We start from the raw sequence: 17965 nt of genomic DNA, 5'->3' as shown, positions 1-17965 counted from the left end.
CCTCCCCGGTCCCTCCCCGTGCCGCCCCCGGTGCCGCCCCTTCGCCCGGTCAGTCCACGGTCACTCCCCGCTTCCTCCTCGGTGCCTCCCCGGTGCCGCCCCCCGCCCAGTCCCTCCCCGGTTCCGCCCCCGTCCCTCCCCGGTGCCGCCCCTGTCCCTCCCCGGTGCCGCCCCCGTCCCTCCCGGTGCCGCCCCCGTCCCTCCCGGTGCCGCCATGCCGCTGCCGGTGCTGCTGCTGCGGGCGGCGGGCGCTTGGACCCGGCTCCGACCGCCCTCAGCCCCGGGGCGAAGGTACGGCGGGGGACGGGGGGGGTCCCGCGGGGGTCCCGCACTCCCGAATCCCTTGAGTGGGAGGGGAAGGAACCCCAGTTCGCGGTGGACAGAGTCCGGACTTTGGGGTCCCGGGGGAGCAGGGGGGCTGTGGGGGGATCGGGGCTCCCGGGGAGTTCAGGGGTGCGTGGACGTCCCGGGGCAGCGGGGCGGGGGTCGGGGGGGCACGATACAGGGTCAGGTACTGGGGAGCTCCAGAGGGGTCCCGGACTCTTTGCAGTGGGGGGAGCTCGGACTGCAGTCCTGGGGTGTCCCGAGGGGGATCCCAGACTCACAGGTCCCTTGGGACCCCAACTCTTGGTGCGAGGATGGTGAGAGGAACGGGGACTCGGGGATCGTGGTGGGTTTCTCAGGATCCCCGAGGGTCCTGGTGGGCGTCCGGACTCCTGGGTCTCCTCTTGGTGGGGTGTGGTGAGCCTGGACTCTGGGGTTGAGGAGGGTCCTGGAGGGGGCCCTGGACTCCTGGGTCCCTTGGAGGGGGGAACACAACTCTTTGTGGTGGGAGCTGGGACTCTGGGGTCCCGGGGGGTCCCTGGCAGTCCGTGGAGGCTGGGGGGATGTTGGGGCTCCCGGGGCCCCGGAAGCAGGGACATGGGTAGCAGCAGGAGCGGAGTTGGGGTCTCCCCGTGCCGGACAGCCCCAGGCAGTGGGGGGCTGCTGGCCCTGCCGGGGGTCCCCGGGCTCCCTGAGGCTCCCCCCACTGGGACACACTGCTCACTCCTCTCCCCAGTTTCAGGTATGGGGGGGGGCCACCTGGGTCTGGCCAGGCCCCCCCGGCTGCCCCCCCGGCTGCCCCCCACACCCCCTGCCCCCCTGGCCCCCCGGTACCTGCTCCTGGCCGGCTCAGCCACGGGCTGTGTGGTGCTGGGGCTGCTGGGCACGGCCGCACGCTGCCAGGAGGCCACTGTCCCCGCTGGCCCCACGGTCCCTCCCGGTGTCCCCGAGCCCGCAGAGCCCCCCCCGGAGCCCCCCTTCGACTGGCAGCTGTTCTGGACCTTCCTGCGCCCGCAGCTCCTGGCACTCTCCGCCGCCGTCATGGTGAGCAGGGGCGGGTGGGCGGCCACGGTCCCCTCATCCCCACTGTCCCCGTGTCACACCTGTGCTTGGGGGTGGGACACGCTGTCCTGGTGCCACAGCACAACGGCCACTGTCCCTGTGCTGGGCCATGGTGGCCACTGTCCCGTTGCCATGGTATGACACCTGCCATCCTGGTGTCACAGCATGACAGTCACTGTCCCACTGCCACAGCTCTGGGCAGTGGCATTGCACCTGCTGTCCCCATGCCACGGTGTGACAGCCACTGTCCCGGTGCCATGGCCTGACACCCGCTGTCCCTGTCCGTGTCCCCACAGCTGGCGCTGGGCGCGGCCCTGCTCAACGTGCGCATCCCGGTGCTGCTGGGGCAGCTGGTGAATGTGGTGGCCCGGTGTGCCCGCGGGCACGTGCCCACGTACCTGCGGGAGGTACGGCGCCCGGCCCTGCGCCTCCTCGCCGTCTACTGCCTGCAGGTGAGTGCTGACCTCCCTAAAGGGCGGCTGCTGGGGGGCCCGGGGGTGCCCCCGCCCCTCCTGACCCCCCTCCCGCAGGGGCTGCTGACCTTCGGGTACATCGCGCTGCTGGCGCGTGTCGGCGAGCGGGTGGCCGGCGACATGCGCAAGGCGCTCTTCACCACCCTGCTCAGGTAACCGGGGGGGACGGGGGCGAGGGGGAGCGGGGGGAGCAGGGACCCCCCACCCACCGCTCCCCCGGCAGGCAGGACGTGGCCTTCTTTGACGCCACGCGCACGGGGCAGTTGGTGACGCGGCTGACGGCCGACATCCAGGAGTTCAAGTCCTCCTTCAAGCTGGCCATCTCCCAGGTGAGGCCAGGCCTGTCCTAGGTGAGCCCGGCGGCCCCCCGGCCCCCAGACCCCCCACCCACCACGTCCCCCGCCCCAGGGCCTGCGCAGTGGCACCCAGACCGCCGGCTGCTTCGTGTCGCTGTACCTGCTCTCGCCCAAGCTCACGGGGCTCTTGGTCGTGGCGCTGCCGGCGCTGGTGGGCGCCGGGGCCTTCATCGGCGCCTTCCTCCGCAGCCTCTCCCGCCAGGCACAGGAGCAGGTAACCATCTCCCGCCCCCCCAGCCCAGCCCTGCCACCCCCAGGGGCCACAGCTGGGGGTGTCCCCACTGTTCCCCCTCTCCCCGCAGGTGGCCAAGGCCACCGTGGTGGCGGACGAGGCGCTGGGGAATGTGCGGACCGTACGCGCCTTCGCCATGGAGGAGCAGCAAGCGAGGTAAGGGTGGAGGGCTTGGGAGTGGCAAGGGGGAACAGAGGCAGCGGGACCCCAGCCTGTCCCTGCCCCAGGCTGTTCTGTGCCGAGGTGGACCGCTCCGGCCAGCTGAGCGAGCGGCTGGGGCTCGGCATCGCCGCCTTCCAGGGGCTCTCCAACCTGGCACTCAATGGTGAGCGGGGGCCGTGGGATGGGACCTGGGGGGCTGCGGGGCAGGACCCCTTCCAAACACCACCTCTGCCCCCCACCCCACAGGCATCGTACTGGGAACCATCTTCGTCGGCGGCTCCCTGATGGCTGGGGATGAGCTCTCACCAGGTGACCTCATGTCCTTCCTGGTGGCCTCGCAGACGGTGCAAAGGTCAGGGCAGGGCCTGGTGTTACCCCGAGTACCTCCAGCACCCCCCCATTCCCCACAGCCTGCTCTGGCACAGCCCTGAGCACAGCCTCTCCCCTTGTGCACCCCAGGTCCTTGGCCAACATCTCCATCCTGATGGGGCAGGTAGGTGGGGCAGGGGCTCCTGGCACCCTGAGGGCTGGGGGTCTGGTTCTGGGGGTCTGAGGGTGCTCCCACTGCCCCCCCGCAGGTGGTGCGGGGTCTGAGCGCCGGCGCCCGTGTCTTTGAGCTGCTGACACTGGAGCCCCTCGTGCCTCTGCAGGGGGGGGCCTCCATCCCTGCCCACTCCCTGCATGGCCGCATCTGCTTCCACCATGTTTCCTTCAGGTGAGCCCCCTGTGGCCCCCCATGCTGCCCTGCAGGCTGTGGGGCTGGCACCGTGTCCCCGCAGCCCCCACAGCCTCCCTCTCCTCTGCCTACAGTTATCCCACCCGGCCTGGCTACCCGGTCCTGCAGGACTTCAGCCTCACTCTGCCCCCCTGTCAGACTGTGGCCATCGTAGGACCCTCCGGAGGAGGTACCAGCCCACCTAGGACCCTCTGAACCCCCACGTCATAGCCCGGCGGGACCTCAGTGTCCCAGCCCCTCACCTCTCCCTGGGCACGTCCTCCTGCACCCCAGTCCTCTGCTCGGTGCACCCAGTGGGTGCCAGGGACTGGGACCCCTCCAGTGCTGCCAGAGCCGAGGGGCTGAGGGGTCCCCTCCATAGGGAAGTCGACAGTGGCAGCACTGCTGGAGCGGTTCTACGAGCCCACGGCAGGAACCATCACCCTGGACGGGCACGACATTGCCGGCCTGGACCCCTCCTGGCTGCGGGGGCAGGTCATTGGCTTCATCAGCCAGGTGGGGACAGGTGGGAACAGGGGGGACAGGTTGGCTGGCTGTCCCCAGGGCTCAGCACTGAGGCCCCGGGCGCTGCCGCAGGAGCCGGTGCTGTTTGCGACGACCATCATGGAGAACATCCGCTTCGGGAAGCCAGAAGCCTCTGATGCTGAGGTGTACGAGGCTGCCCGGCAGGCCAACGCCGACGGCTTCATCCGCAGCTTCCCCCAGGGCTATGACACCGTTGTGGGTACGGCCGGGGCGGGAGGGGGACGGGCGGGTTGGGACCCTGGCAGGAGTGACCCCGGTCTCATGGCAACACCGTCTGCACGGGAGGGATGGGGTTTGGGTGGGGAGGGTCCCTGGCCCCCGATCCCGTGCTGTCCCCCCATCCTGCAGTGTAGTGTCCCTGTGCTGTCCCCCATGCCGTGGTGTCCCCCGGTGTCCCCCATCCCGCAGTGTCCCTGTGCTGTCCCCCATCCCGCGGTGTCCCCCAGTGTCCCCCATCCCGCAGTGTCCCTGTGCTGTCCCCCATGCCCCCGTGTCCCTGTGCTGTCCCCCATCCCATGGTGTCCCTGTGCTGTCCCCCATCCCGCAGTGTCCCCCAGTGTCCCCCCCATCCTGCAGTGTCCCTGTGCTGTCCCCCATCCCGCAGTGTCCCTGTGCTGTCCCCCATCCCGCGGTGTCCCCCGGTGTCCCCCATCCCGCGGTGTCCCTGTGCTGTCCCCCCATGCCCCCGTGTCCCTGTGCTGTCCCCCCATGCCCCCGTGTCCCTGTGCTGTCCCCCATCCCATGGTGTCCCTGTGCTGTCCCCCATCCCGCGGTGTCCCCCGGTGTCCCCCATCCCGCAGTGTCCCTGTGCTGTCCCCCCATCCCGCAGTGTCCCTGTGCTGTCCCCCATCCCGCAGTGTCCCTGTGCTGTCCCCCCATCCTGCAGTGTCCCTGTGCTGTCCCCCATCCCTTGGTGTCCCTGTGCTGTCCCCCATGCCGTGGTGTCCCCCGGTGTTCCCCATCCCTTGGTGTCCCTGTGCTGTCCCCCATGCCGCGGTGTCCCCGTGTCCGGCAGGCGAGCGGGGCGCGGCACTGTCTGGGGGGCAGAAGCAGCGCATCGCCATCGCCCGCGCGCTGCTCAAGGACCCGGCCGTGCTCATCCTGGACGAGGCCACGAGCGCGCTGGACGCGCAGGCGGAGCGGGCGGTGCAGGAGGCGCTGGACCGGGCGGCCACGGGCCGCACCGTGCTGCTCATCGCCCACCGCCTGAGCACCATCCGCGCCGCCCACCTCATCGCCGTGCTGGCCCGCGGCCGCGTGGCCGAGGTGAGACCAGCGCCGGGGCGGGCGCGGGGCGGTGCGCGGGCACCCGGGGTGACACCGTCTCTGCTGTCCCCGCAGGCGGGGACCCACGAGGAGCTGGTGCGACGGGGGGGGCTCTACGCCGAGCTCATCCGACAGCAGACCAAGGAGGGGTCCTGAGCGAGGGCCCCCCGGCTGCTCCCCAATGAACAAAGGAGGGGTCTTGAGGGGTCCCCCCGCTGTTCCCCAGAGAACAAGGGGGGTGTGCTGAGGGGGTCCCCCCGCTGTTCCCCAGAGAACAAGGGGGGTGTGCTGAGGGGGTCCCCCGCTGTTCCCCAATAAACAGGGACGGAGGGCGGACGGGGACTCTCTGCTCGGTGGGACGCGGTGTGGGATCCTCCGGGCCGCTCTGGGGCGCCCGTGGCACCGGGCGGGGGCTCGGGGGGGCGGGGCCCGCGCCCAGTGACGTTCTCTTAGTGGGCGGGACTGGCGGCGGTGGCCCCGCCCCCTGCCCGGCCGCGCTGCCCACGGGGGTGGGGGGTCCCCTCTGTCCCCCCCCTCGTTGGGATGAACCCCCCCCGACAAGGGGGACCTCTGTGTGGCCTTCTTGGGGTGGGGACCCCCTGCATCACCCCTGGGATGGGGGGACCGCTGCGTGACCCCCCAGGGTTGGGGGGTCCCATGTGTCGCCCGTGGAGTGGGAGACCCCTATGTCACCCTCGGAGTGAGGGAAGGCTGCATCGCCCCCGGGGTGAGGGAGCTCCTGTGTCACCCCTGAGACGAGTGGCCTCTGTGTGACCCCCTGGCCTAGAGAGTCCCATGTGTCACTTCTGGAGTGGGCGACCCCCTGGGTGACCTCTGGGATGGGGAGCCCCCTGTGCGACCCCCGCCGGGGCGGGGCGGTCACGTGTGTCCCCGTCCAGGGGAGGACCCTGTATCATCCTTGGAGTGGAGGAACCCTGGGTCACTCCCCGGGATGCAGGAACCCCGGCATGACCCCGGGATTGGGGGTTACCTCTGTGGGACCACAGGGGCTGGAGGGTCTGCTGTGTCGCCCCTCAGTGTAGGGGACCTCTGTGTCACCTCCCAGGCTGGGGGAACCTCTGTGACCCTCTTGGGCAGGATCAGCCCTGCATGACCCTCCCGAGGTGGGGAGTCTCCGGTGTCAGCCTTAGGATGGGGGACCCCTGTGTCAGCCCCGGAGTGGGGGGACCCTGTGACATCTTTCTGGGGTGAAGGGACGACTGCATCACCCGCCGGCGTGGGGGAACCTCTGCGTGACCCCGGGATGGGGGGACCGCTGTGTGACCCCCGGGGTGGGTTCCCTTGGGCCGCCCGGTGAAGGAGCGCTGCGGATTCCTCCCTTCCCCGGGGGTCTCAGCCCCCCGTACCCCAACGCCGCGGCCGCCGGCGGGGGCGGCGGGTGGAGCCGAGCGGGAGGGGCGGGGGCGGCGGCGGCGGGGGGCGGCGGGGACCGGCGGCGGCGGCGGCTGCGCCGCGGCGGGAGTGGAGCCGGGACCGGGGCTGGAACAGGGACAGGGACAGGGAGCGGGACCGGGACCGGGACCGGGACCGGGGCCAGGGCCAGGGCCGGGCTGGGGCTGGAACCGGGACCGGGGCTGGGGCTGAGATCGGGGCTGCGGCGCGGCGGGAGCAGAGCCGGGGCTGGGACCGGATCCGGGACCGGGATCAGGATCGGGACTGGCACTGGAGCCAGGACCGGATCCGAGACCGGAGCTGGAACTGGGACCTGGGCTGGGGTTGGGGCTGGGACCGGGACTGGGGCTGCGCTGCCGGCGGCCCCGCGGCACCGGTCGGGCAGCGCTGGCACCGGCAGCGCGGGGGAGCGGAGCGGCCGGTCCTGCCCTGCCATCCCCTGCCTTCCTCTGCCCTGCCCACCCTCCTCCTCCGCGCCCTCCCCGCCGGCAGCGCCCTGAGCCCGGCGCGGCGATGGGCTGAGAGTGCCGGGCACGGCGGGGGCCCGGCGGCGGCAGGATGAGGGGGGGCTCGGAGGGCAGCGGGGAGGGCGAGGGGTTCTCGAGCCTGCGGGCCTTCGCCCACAGCTCCTCGCTGCACGGCATCAGCCACGTCTTCGCCTACGGGGCCGTGTCCCTGCGCCGCGTGCTCTGGGGCGGCTTCTTCCTGGGCTCGCTGGGGCTGCTGCTGCTCGTGTGTGCCGAGCGCGTCGCCTACTTCCTCACCTACCCCCACGTCACCAAGCTGGACGAGGTGGCCGCCCGCAACCTCACCTTCCCGGCCATCACCATCTGCAACCTCAACGAGTTCCGCTTCTCCAAAATCACCCGCAACGACATGTACCACGTGGGCGAGCTGCTGGCGCTGCTCAATGAGCGCTACGAGATCAGCAACCCGCAGCTGGCCGAGCCCCACGTCCTGGCTGCCCTGAGGGACAAGGCCAACTTCAAGAACTTCAAGGCGAAACCCTTCAGCATGGCCGAGTTCTACAACCGCACGGGCCACGACCTGGCCGAGATGCTGCTGCAGTGCACCTTCCGTGGCACCGGCTGCACCGCCCGCAACTTCACCGTGGTGAGTGCCCGGAGGGTGGGGCAGGGACCCCCGTGTGTCCCCGGGGCTGTGGAGGGACGTGGGTGTCCTGCCAGGGTTGGCCACCCCTAGGTGAGCTCCTCCTCCCATCTCGATGCACGTGGGCACAGCGAGGATGGGGAGGGGACCCCCGTGTGCCCCCGGGGCTGTGGAAGGACATGGGTGTCCTGCCGGGGTTGGGCATTGGCAGCTGAGCCCCTTCTTCCATCCCACTTTTGCATCTCACCACCCATGGCACCATCAGCCCCTGCCCACCTTCTTGGGCACTGCAGAGGGACCTGGGTGTCCTGCCAAGGTCAGGCACCTGCGGGTGAGCCCCTTCTCTGGTTGGCCGGTGCATCCCCCCGCCCAGAACACCATCAGCCCCTGCCCACCCCTCTGGACGCAGCGGCTGCCAGCCAGGGGTGTCCCTGCTCTGCACGCTGCAGGGGTGCCAGGCGGCTGGGAACGCTGCCCAGGCTGGAGCGGGGCTGTGCTGGGGGCTCTGTGCGGGGTGGGGGCTCTGCTGGCATGCAGGCACCGGGATGGGGTGGTGGTGGGTGCGGGATGCTCACGGGTATGGGGTGCTCACAGCTTTGGGGTGCTCACCTGTACAGGGTGCTCACAGGTACAGCCCCCAGCTCCACTCCCCCGTTCCAGCTCCAGGTACCACCTGGGCACTGCCAGCAGCAGCCGCTGCCCTGGCTGTTGGCACAGAGGCTCCCAGGGGCAGCTCCTCCACACCTGGCACAGGTGGGGGTCCCTGTGAAAGCACTGGCCCCACCACTGCCCCCAGAGCAGGGCAGGGACGGTGGTACTAGCGGGGATCATGGCACATGCATGGCAGGCAGGGACGGTGGGACGGGCAGTGGCGGTGGCACAGGCAGGACAGGCACATCCCTCATACTGCAGCAGTGTGCTGCGGATGCTGGGCAGCCCGTGCCCGCTGTGCCTAGTGTCCATCTCTGTTCCCAGCGATTACTGTCACCTTAATACTCTTAGAGCACCAATTCATTCTCTGGAGCTCAGGGACAAGCTGCCCTTCAGCAGCTCCGTGCCCTCCCCATGGCCCCTGTGCCCCCACACCCTTGGCTGGAGCCACTCTGCCAGTGCCCCTGCAGCAGGACCAGGTGCTGGCGTTGGCTCCCAGGCTCGAGGGGCAGGACATATGGCTGGAGGGCCTAGTCCTGGATTGGGATCCTCTGCCCTGGGCTGTGGCACTGTGCTCTGGCACTGTGTCCCTGCGGCTCGTCCTACCCCATCCTCAGGGTCCCCAAGGTCTCTGGGCAGGTGGCAAAGGCCCAAGGGCCATCAGGGTGGGCTGTGCCCCCTTCTTGCCTCCACCAGGGCCGGCGGGATGGGGCAGGATGGCAGTGCGGGGACATGGGTCCAGGGATGGAACAACAGAGAGTGGGAACAGCAGGTCCCCAGGGTGCAGGGCTGGGGGCCCCTGGGTGACCTGAGTGTGGGAAGCAGGAAGGCTGGAAGTGCCAGGGCCATGTCCCAGTCCCTGTCCCCAGCCATACCCTCCCCAGGCATCCCCATGCCGGGCAGTCGTTGCCATGACACCCGCCCCCCCTTTTCCTCCTTGGGCACCGTGTTACCATGGTGACAGGTCCCCACTTTGGGAGCAGCTCGTTTCCACAGCAACGCCCCCTCCCCCCATGGGACACTGGGAGGGGGCACCCACAGAGGGGGGGATGTGACCCCAGGGGGCTGTATGGCAGGACTGGGGTCCATAGGGCCAGTCCTGGGGCCTCTGGATCACTCTGGGAGCCCTGTCTGTGGATGCCAGTCCCTGAAGGCTCAAGGTCACCCTCAGGTCCCTGGCTGGGGGTGCAGGTCCCCAGGGTTGCTGGGGTGGCTGGCCCAGGACAGGCTCTCAGGTTCTTAGGGGACACGGTGGCCTCTGCTACTGTGACTGAGTCCCAGTCTCCATCACCATCCTGGCTTGTGCCCTCCCTGCTCAAGTGTCCCCACGTGTCCCCTGGAGCCTCACTGAAACCCAATATCCCTGCAGAGTCGCGGCAGCCCAGGCACGGGGCGGGCACTGTCACCGTTCTGGCCTTGTTCTGGGCCCTGGTGGGCTCTGGGATCCTGTCCCGAGGCACTGGGATCCTGCACTGAGTCCTGAGGGGCACTGGGATCCCTTCCCAGGGCACTGGGATCCTGCACTGGCTCCTGAGGGGCACTGGGATCTTGCCCTGTCCTCACAGGGTCCCACAGTGTCACCCAGGGCCCCGTCCCCGTGTCCCCTGTGTCCCCGCAGATCTTCACACGCCTGGGGAAGTGCTACACGTTCAACCCGGGGGGGCCGGGGCGCGAGGTCCTGACCACGCTGCAGGGGGGCTCCGGCAACGGCCTCGAGCTCATGCTCAACGTGCAGCAGGAGGAATATCTGCCTGTCTGGGGGGACACAGGTGAGACCCCCGCCTGTCTGGGGACACAGGTGAGCCCCCCGTGCGGCACCTGACCCCCGCCCCCCTGCCCTGCAGACGAGACGTCGTTCGAGGTGGGGGTGAAGGTGCAGATCCACAGCCAGGAGGAGCCGCCCTTCATCGACCAGCTGGGCTTTGGCGTCGCCCCCGGCTTCCAGACCTTCGTCTCCTGCCAGCAGCAGCGGGTATCCGGGCACGGTGCCCGGGGCTGGGCACGGACCCCGAGGGATCAGGATGGACCCCCAGAGGGCTTGGGATGGGCCCCCAAAGGGCTTGAGACAGCCTGGTGTGGACACGCTGGGACGCCCTGAGGCATAGGGACATCCTGCCATGGGTACCACAGCCATCCCCACAGGGACATCCCGTGCCAAGCGGTGCTGTGGGTACCACAGCCATCCCCACAGGGACATCCCGTGCCAAGCTGTGCCATGAGTACTGTGCCACCACACTGGCCAGGAGCAGCACACGGTGTGGGGCAGCCCCACACCGGGACCACGCGGCCTCTCCACGGGCTCCGGCTCCGGCAGCGACCCCCTGGCTCCTGCGGAACAGCCGCCGGGGGGGTGGCAGCGCCCGGCCCCCGCAGCCAGACACCTAAATTTAGGTGCCTTGGGTGGGTGTCACCACGTGTGCCGGCGCGCGTGGCGCGGGCGGCAGGAGCACGGCGGCAGCAGGAGCGTGGCCCTGGCACCCACGGGTGGGGGTGCTGGGCCCCTCACCAGGCACGATCCCTGCAAGCCCGGCCCCTGTGTGCTCCCAGGTACCACGTGCCAGCCCTCGCCGGCTCCTGCCCTTCCACTGTGGCACCTGGTGCAGGTGACATTGCCTACGACACCCGTCCTGCGCCTGGCAGGGAGGGACAGGGTGGGATGGGAGTGCTGGGGGTGCAGGACCAGGACCCCTCAACACTCACTGGCTGCACAGTGAGCACCGAGGGGAGCATGGGCGGCTGTGCCACCCCCCTGCCTGGCACGTCTGGCTCCCGTGTGCTCCCAATTGCCATGTGCCACCCTTTACTGTGGCACCTGGTAGAGGTGACACTGCCTGCAACACCCGTCCCCGAGGCCAGAAAGGAGGGCACAGGGTAGAAGGGGGGCTCTGGGGTGGCAGGACCTCCCAGCACTGGCTGTGCGGGATAAGCTCTTCCTGCGGTGGGCTGGGAGGTGGCAGCGTGGCCAGGGGCGACAGCAGGGACGACAGCAGGGGTGACACTGGGAACCCCGGGACGCCGTGTTTTCCTTAGCGGGCGCCCGGCAGCTCGTGTACCTGCCCCCCCCGTGGGGGGACTGCAAGGCCACCCCCATCGAGTCCGACTTCTTCACCAACTACAGCCTGACCGCGTGCCGCCTGGACTGCGAGACGCGCTACCTGGCCGAGAACTGCAACTGCCGCATGGTGCACATGCCGGGTGAGCGGGGGGGCGGCCGGGGGGCTGCGGGGGCTGCCGGGACCCCCCCCCGCCCCTGCGACCGCCGCCTCCCCCGCAGGCAACGCCAACGTCTGCACCCCGGAGCAGTACAAGGAGTGTGCTGACCCCGCGCTGGGTATGTACCCCCGGCCCCTCAACGGCCCCGGGCACCCCTGGGACCCCTCGCCCCCGCTGTGCCCCTATTGCTGCGAGTGTGGCTCTGGTGTCCCTGTGCCCTCTGTGCCCCCATCGCCGCAACCGTGGTTCCAGTGCGCCTGTGCCCTCACCAGGGTGGGGGTCACTGCTGTCCCCAGACACGCAGGGCTGGGTTCCCCCCACGTGCCACCAATTCTGTCCCCGAGTGTCCCCCCCCGGCCAGGGGTCCTGGGGCTCCCTGTCCCACCCGTGCCCCCCCAGACTTCCTGGTGACGAAGGACAGCGAGTACTGCGCGTGCCGCACGCCCTGTGCCATGGTGCGCTACGGCAAAGAGCTCTCCATGGTGAAGATCCCCAGCAAGGCCTCGGCCAAGTACCTGGCCAAGAAATTCAACAAGACAGAGCAGTACATCGCGTGAGTGACGCTGCCACCCCTGCCGCCACTACCGTGTCACCCTCTGCCCCGCCAGCGCACCGCGTGGCACAGCGTGACCGTGTGACGTGGCACAGCACAGCCACGCGGCACCCCCAGCATGTGAACTGGTGTGACATGGCACAGCGTGACAGTGTGACATGGCACACAGCATGAACCAGCACGGTGTGATACGGCATCCCCGGGAGCCATGAACTGGCACAGCCCAGAGGGATGTGACATGGCATGGCCACAGGGTGTCCCCAGCACACGGGAACTGGCACAGCACAGTGTCACAGTGTGACATGGCACAGCCACATGGCATCTCCAGCACATGTGAACTGGCCCAGCACGATGTGATGGTGTGATATGGCACATTATGGCCACACCGTGTCCCCCAGCACACGTGCACTGCTGTGACATGGCACAGCCACACAGCGTCCCCAGCACGCGTAAGCTGGCACGGCACAGTGTGATGGTGGGACACAGCATGGCACAGCCACATGGCATCTCCAGAATCCCTGAACTGGCACAGCGCGGCACGGTGTGATGGTGTGACAAGGCATGGCCATACGTCCCCAGCACACGTGAACTGCCCAACATAGCACAGCCTACCCTGTGCAAATATGCCCCAGCAAAGGGAAAAACACGTGGCACTGCATGGCACAGCACAACATGGCATGGCACAGATGGCACTGCATGGCATGACACTACGTGGCACAGCCCAGTATGGCGCAGCATGGCACGGGGCCCCAGACTACAGCCCAGCACATCCTTGTGTCCCCCAGCACCAGGCAGACCCCTCTGCCCATTCCCCTGTGCCCCACGGCACAGTCCAGCCCCCCCCAGCACAGCCTGGCACAGCCCCCCGGCCTCCTGTGCCTGACGCTGTCCCCTCGTCCCGTGTCCCCCAGGGACAATGTGCTGGTCCTGGACATCTTCTTCGAGGCTCTGAACTACGAGATGATCGAGCAGAAGAAGGCGTACGAGGTGGCAGGACTGCTGGGTGAGGGCCGGCGGGGGCGGGTGAGGGTCGGGGGGCCCGGAGGGGCTCCGAGGGGCGTGTCCTCTCTGACACCGCCTCCCGCCCAGGTGACATCGGGGGGCAGATGGGGCTCTTCATCGGCGCCAGCCTCCTCACCATCCTGGAGATCTTCGACTACCTGTACGAGGTGAGGCCCCCCGACACCCTCAACACCCCCTCCGCTCAGGGGTCTCGGGGCCGGGGGCTCTGACCTGCGCCCTCCCAGGTGTTCCGGGACAAACTCCTCAGCCTGTACAAGGAGAAGAAGCGGAGCCCCCGGAGCGACAGCGGCACCCTGGTAACCCCCCGCGCCCCCCGCCCCCGCCCCCGCCCGGGGGGTCGCACCTCATCCCCCTTCCCCGGCTCACCGCTCTCTCGTCCCTCCGTGCGCCCATCCAGGAGCACCCGGCGGTCCCGGGCAGCCCCGCGGCCCCGCGCCCACCCAGGTACACGCGGGGGGGCACCCGAAGCCCCCCGAGGCCGGGGGGCCATTCCCTGCAGAACTCCCATTCTCTGCGGACCCCCCCCATTCCCTGCAGATCCCCCCATCCCCCTACAGACCCCTCATCCCCTGCAGATCCCCCCATCCTGCGTGGACCCCTGCGTTCCCTGCAGATCCCTGACTCCCTGCAGACACTCCCATTCCCTGCAGACGCCTCATCCCCCGTCCTCATCATGGTCTCCAGCACCCTGTCCCGGGGTCCCCTGTCCCCCCCGGAGCCCCTCCAGCCAGGCTGGGACCCCCCAGCTTCTCCTCCGGGACGCAGAGGGGCAGAAGGGAGGGGACTGCTTGGGGACGGGGGTGGGCAGCCTGGCTCCACAGCGGCTGCGTGGGGGAGCCCCAAAGCGGGGAGGCTCCCGGGGCATCCCGGGGGGCACGAGGGGTGGGGGCGAGGCGCTGAGCCCCCCACCTTGGCAGGACACAGGGGGAGGGGAATGGCGGGTGGAAACCGATCCCCCCCGAACCCCCCAGCCCCTCTAACCCCCCGCCCACCCGCAGAGTGCCCGGCCCTCCCTGCGTGGCCCCGCGCCCCGTCTCGGCGTCGCCCCGAACCTGCTACCTCGTCACCCGGCTCTAGGGTCCCCCCGGGACCCGCCGCGGAGCCCAGCCCGCCCCCCCGCCGGCCGGGGGGCTGGGGGGGCACCCCCGGGCCACGGGGCAGCCTCCTGGTCCCCCCCACCCCCTGAGGGGGTGTCGGGGGGCTGGGGGCAAGGGGCCCCCCCAGCCCCGCTCCCGTGACCCTGCATGCGCTGCCTGTGCCCCCCCCGCGCTGGACATGCGACTCCCCCCTGCAGCCCCCCCAAATAAAGAGGTGCCCCAGGCCCCGGCTCCGGGCTGCTGGGGGGGTGGGGGGACACGGCTGCTTCAGGAAAGAGGGGGCAGCACTGAGGGGGTCACAGGGGTGAGTTGGGGGGCAGGGGTTGTTGAGAGAGGTGTCCGTCATGTGGCAGAGGGGGGTCCCTGACACCCCAGGAAGGAGAAGGCGGCACTGGGAGGGGGGGAAAGCTCTTTATGGGGTTCCGAACGCACATCATCCACATACAGCAGTGCCCTAGAAAAAAAATGGGGTCCTCCCCCGCCCCCCCCAGGGGGGCTGTATCCAGAACCCCCCCAGGCAGGGAAGGGGCTGGGGGGGAAGCAGGGACAAGAGGGGTGGGGTCTCACCACCCGCAGGGTCCCCATGCCTGGTCCCAGAGGGTCCTGTCCCTCCACCAGCATCATGGCCCCATGTCCTGGGGGGGGGTCTCATGCCCTGGAGGGGTCCCCTGCCCCCAGGGGGGGTCTGAGTGCCCTCAGTCCCCTCCAGGGCTAGGGGGTTCAGGGGCACCATGCCAGCCCCCTGCAGCTGGGGCAGAACCTAATAAATACTGGGGGGACGCTGCAGTTTGGGGGGGCTGGCATGGGCTGGCTGGGGGGGCTGGGGGCTGCCCTCCCTTGAGGGGGAGGGAGCCAGGGAGGGTTGGGGGGCCCTAGGGCGGGCAGAAGTCAGTGAAGTAGGGGTGCTGCAGGGCCTCCTCTGCCGAGATCCGCTGCACCGGGTTGCACTTGAGCAGGTTCTGGGGGACATGGGGGGGCTGAGGGAGGAGAGCACAGACACCCCCCCATCCACAGCCCCCCCATCCCACTGCCCCCCTCAGGTGGGTGGGGGGCTGCGAGGGGAGAGGGCAGCCACCCCTGGGGAGCCAGAACCCCTGTGGCACGGGCAGGGGGACAGGCAGGGGGGACAGAGGTTGGAGGGGCAGGGGCGGGGTCTCACCTGCAGCAGGTCCCGGCCGGTCGCGTTCAGCTTGGGCACCACGTTGACCAGGGAGGTGGTGGCCGGGTACATGGGGTAGGGCTGGGGACACACAGGTGACCCACGGCCCCCCCGGCACCCCCTCCAGCTCCCCCCGGCCCCCTCCTCACCTTGTAGTCCGGCAGCTTGGCCATGGCCGGCCACTGCTCCTCCGTGGGGGTCCCCAGCAGCGTGGGGATGGTCAAGGGCCACCACGGGGGCACCCGGCACCCGACCCCCCCGACCCCCTGCCCAGCTGAGATGGGTCCCCATGCCCAGGGGTCTCCCTTCCTACAGGGGTCCCCATTCCCACAGGGCTCTCCATTCCCAGGAGGTTCCCCGTTACCAACTGGGGTCCCCATTTCCAAGGGGGATTCCCAGAGGAGGTCCATTCCAGGGGTCCCCATGCCCAGGGATCCCCATTCCGGAGCTCCCCGTTCCCCATTCCCAAGGATATCGGAAGATCCTCTTCAGCTGGTCGTCCACGTCGTTCCCCGGGAAGAGGGGCCGCCCCGCATTGGCCAGTTCTGGGGAGACAGAGGGTGGGGCCCAGGGCTCCTGCAGCCCCCCACACCCCCAGGGCCCCCAACAAACCTGCAAAGATGCACCCAGCTGACCACATGTCGATGGAGGTGGAGTAGAGCTTGGCACCAAAGAGGACATCTGGGGGCCGGTACCACAGAGTGACCACCTGGGAGGGACAGGACCCTCAGACAGGGACAGGACCCTCAGACAGGGACAGGACCCTCAGACAGGGACAGGGACACTCAGAGCACGGGGCAGCCAGTACCCCGAGCCCCCCTCACCCCCCTCACCTCAGCTGAGTAGCAGCGCACAGGGATGCCAAAGGCCCGGGCCAGCCCGAAATCCGCCAGCTTGAGCTCCCCGTTCTGGGGGGGCAGGGGGTCAGTGTGGGGAGCCCCACCTGTGCCGCCCATACCCCAAAGGAGGGTTGTTCTGGTGCCCCCCACACCCCAGGGCAGGCGGTGGCTGCTGCTCTGGCCCCATCATGGGAACACAGGAGACATGGAGCTGCAGCCACGGTCAGACAGGCTCCGGGTGTGACCCCCCAGAGAGACGGACAGACAGACAGCCCCCAGGAGTGACCCACTCAGACAGACAGACAGACAGACAGCCCCTAGCTCCCAGGTGTGACCCCCCAGACAGACAGACAGCCCCCAGCTCCCAGATATGACCCTCCCAGACAGACAGACAGGTCCAGCTCCCAGGTATGACCCTCCCAGACAGACAGACAGCCCCCAGCTCCCAGGTGTGACCCTCCCAGACAGACAGACAGTCCCCAGCTCCCAGGTGTGACCCTCCCAGACAGACAGACAGCCCCCAGCTCCCAGGTGTGACCCTCCCAGACAGACAGACAGGCCCAGCTCCCAGGTGTGACCCCCCAGACAGACAGACAGGCCCAGCTCCCAGGTGTGACCCCCCAGCTGGAGCCCCCCGTGCCCCACCCTGTTGATGAGCAGGTTCTGGGGTTTCAGGTCCCGGTGCAGGACGTTGCGGCTGTGGCAGAAGGCGAGGCCCTTCAGCAGCTGGTACATGAACGACTGTGGGGGACACGGGGGGGTCTGTCAGCCCCCCCAGACTGTGGCACCCCTGTGGGGCCGGGCTGGGACTCTGGGGACCCCCAGACCCACCTTGACGATCTCAGGGTCCAGGTCCCCATTGCAGCTGTCAAAATATTTCTTCAGGTCCTGGGGGGAGCGAAGGGGGGCTGCGTCGGGGGCAGCCAGGAGTGGTGACCCCCGGGGACCCCCCGGGACCCCCACGATCCCCCCATGCCCCTGGCGCTCACTCACTTGGTCACAGAACTCAAAGACCAGCGTCAGCTTCTTGTCGCTGTGCAGGACGTCGTGGAGTCTGCAGGGGGGTGGTCCCTGAGCCCCTCAGCGCCCGGCCCAGCCCGGGGCATCTCGCGCGGCAATCCCTGAGCCCCCACTCCCCTGCCGCAAGGCACCCGGGGGGCAGCCCCCTCCCACCCCCGGGCTGGGTCAGCCCGAGGGAGCAGCCCCCGTGCCGTGACCCCGCAGCCCCCCGCCCGCGGCCGCCCCGGTACCTGACGATGTTCTTGTGCTTGAGCTCCTTGAGCAGGCAGATCTCCCGCAGCGCCGAGCTGGGCACTCCCTGCGGGACATGCCGGGTTGGGGGGCGGGGGGGCCCGGGGGTCCCGGGGGGCCCCAGCCCGGCCCCCCCCCTCACCTCATCATCGTCGTCCAGCCGCACCCGCTTCAGCGCCACGATCTCGTGCGTCTCCCGGTTCTTGGCCTTAAACACGGTCCCGTAGGTGCCTGTGGGGCGCGGGGAGGGGGTCACGGCAGGGCCCCCGCTAGCGATACCGGTCCGGGCCCCGCGGTCCCCGGGCCGCCCCGCACGGCCCCGGCCCGGCCGCACCTTCCCCGATCTTCTCCAGCTTCTCGTATTTCTGCATGGCCGCGATGTCCCGGCGCGGCCCCCCCGACACCGGCCCCGGCCCCGGCCCCGGCCCCTCCCGGCAGCCCCCGCGCGGCCCCGGCCCCTCCCGGCAGCCCCCGCGCGGCCCCGCCCCGCCCCGCCCCGCGCGGCCCCGCCCCCGCCCCG

The 17965-nt window shown here is 69.9% G+C and overlaps 3 protein-coding genes across 3 annotated transcripts; 2 read left to right on the top strand and 1 right to left on the bottom strand.

The window, feature by feature from the left end:
* Nucleotides 1-119: 119 nt before the first annotated feature.
* On the top strand, nucleotides 120-5492 carry ABCB8 (ATP binding cassette subfamily B member 8). The gene is given in 17 exon segments (XM_051806130.1): nucleotides 120-291; nucleotides 1061-1073; nucleotides 1075-1368; nucleotides 1683-1838; nucleotides 1917-2011; nucleotides 2083-2188; nucleotides 2268-2429; nucleotides 2518-2603; nucleotides 2675-2772; nucleotides 2856-2961; nucleotides 3069-3102; nucleotides 3188-3324; nucleotides 3420-3514; nucleotides 3707-3840; nucleotides 3922-4069; nucleotides 4886-5136; nucleotides 5212-5492. Coding segments are annotated over 17 exon segments (2073 nt in total). The 5' UTR covers nucleotides 120-214; the 3' UTR covers nucleotides 5293-5492.
* Nucleotides 5493-6656: 1164 nt separating this feature from the next.
* Nucleotides 6657-14243, top strand: ASIC3 (acid sensing ion channel subunit 3). The gene is made up of 11 exons (XM_051806147.1): nucleotides 6657-7662; nucleotides 9929-10079; nucleotides 10155-10282; nucleotides 11355-11505; nucleotides 11585-11641; nucleotides 11923-12076; nucleotides 12988-13079; nucleotides 13166-13245; nucleotides 13324-13395; nucleotides 13497-13543; nucleotides 14098-14243. Exons 1-11 carry the CDS (start codon nucleotides 7108-7110, stop codon nucleotides 14174-14176), a joined length of 1566 nt encoding a protein of 521 aa, XP_051662107.1. The 5' UTR covers nucleotides 6657-7107; the 3' UTR covers nucleotides 14177-14243.
* A 345-nt stretch (nucleotides 14244-14588) lies between these two features.
* Nucleotides 14589-17884, bottom strand: CDK5 (cyclin dependent kinase 5). The gene is made up of 12 exons (XM_051806176.1): nucleotides 17780-17884; nucleotides 17588-17676; nucleotides 17445-17512; nucleotides 17188-17248; nucleotides 17026-17082; nucleotides 16840-16935; nucleotides 16189-16263; nucleotides 15968-16064; nucleotides 15831-15900; nucleotides 15505-15565; nucleotides 15356-15436; nucleotides 14589-15155 (listed from the first exon to the last, which is right to left on the bottom strand). Exons 1-12 carry the CDS (start codon nucleotides 17814-17816, stop codon nucleotides 15069-15071), a joined length of 879 nt encoding a protein of 292 aa, XP_051662136.1. The 5' UTR covers nucleotides 17817-17884; the 3' UTR covers nucleotides 14589-15068.
* Between the last annotated feature and the right edge of the window lie 81 nt (nucleotides 17885-17965).

The sequence above is a fragment of the Manacus candei genome, unplaced genomic scaffold (genome assembly GCF_025592945.1).
Source record: "Manacus candei isolate 608988 ecotype Guabito, Panama unplaced genomic scaffold, ASM2559294v1 h1tg000066l, whole genome shotgun sequence".
In the NCBI taxonomy this organism is placed as follows: Eukaryota; Metazoa; Chordata; class Aves; order Passeriformes; family Pipridae; genus Manacus; species Manacus candei.
This window is presented reverse-complemented; position numbering and strand designations above follow the sequence as displayed.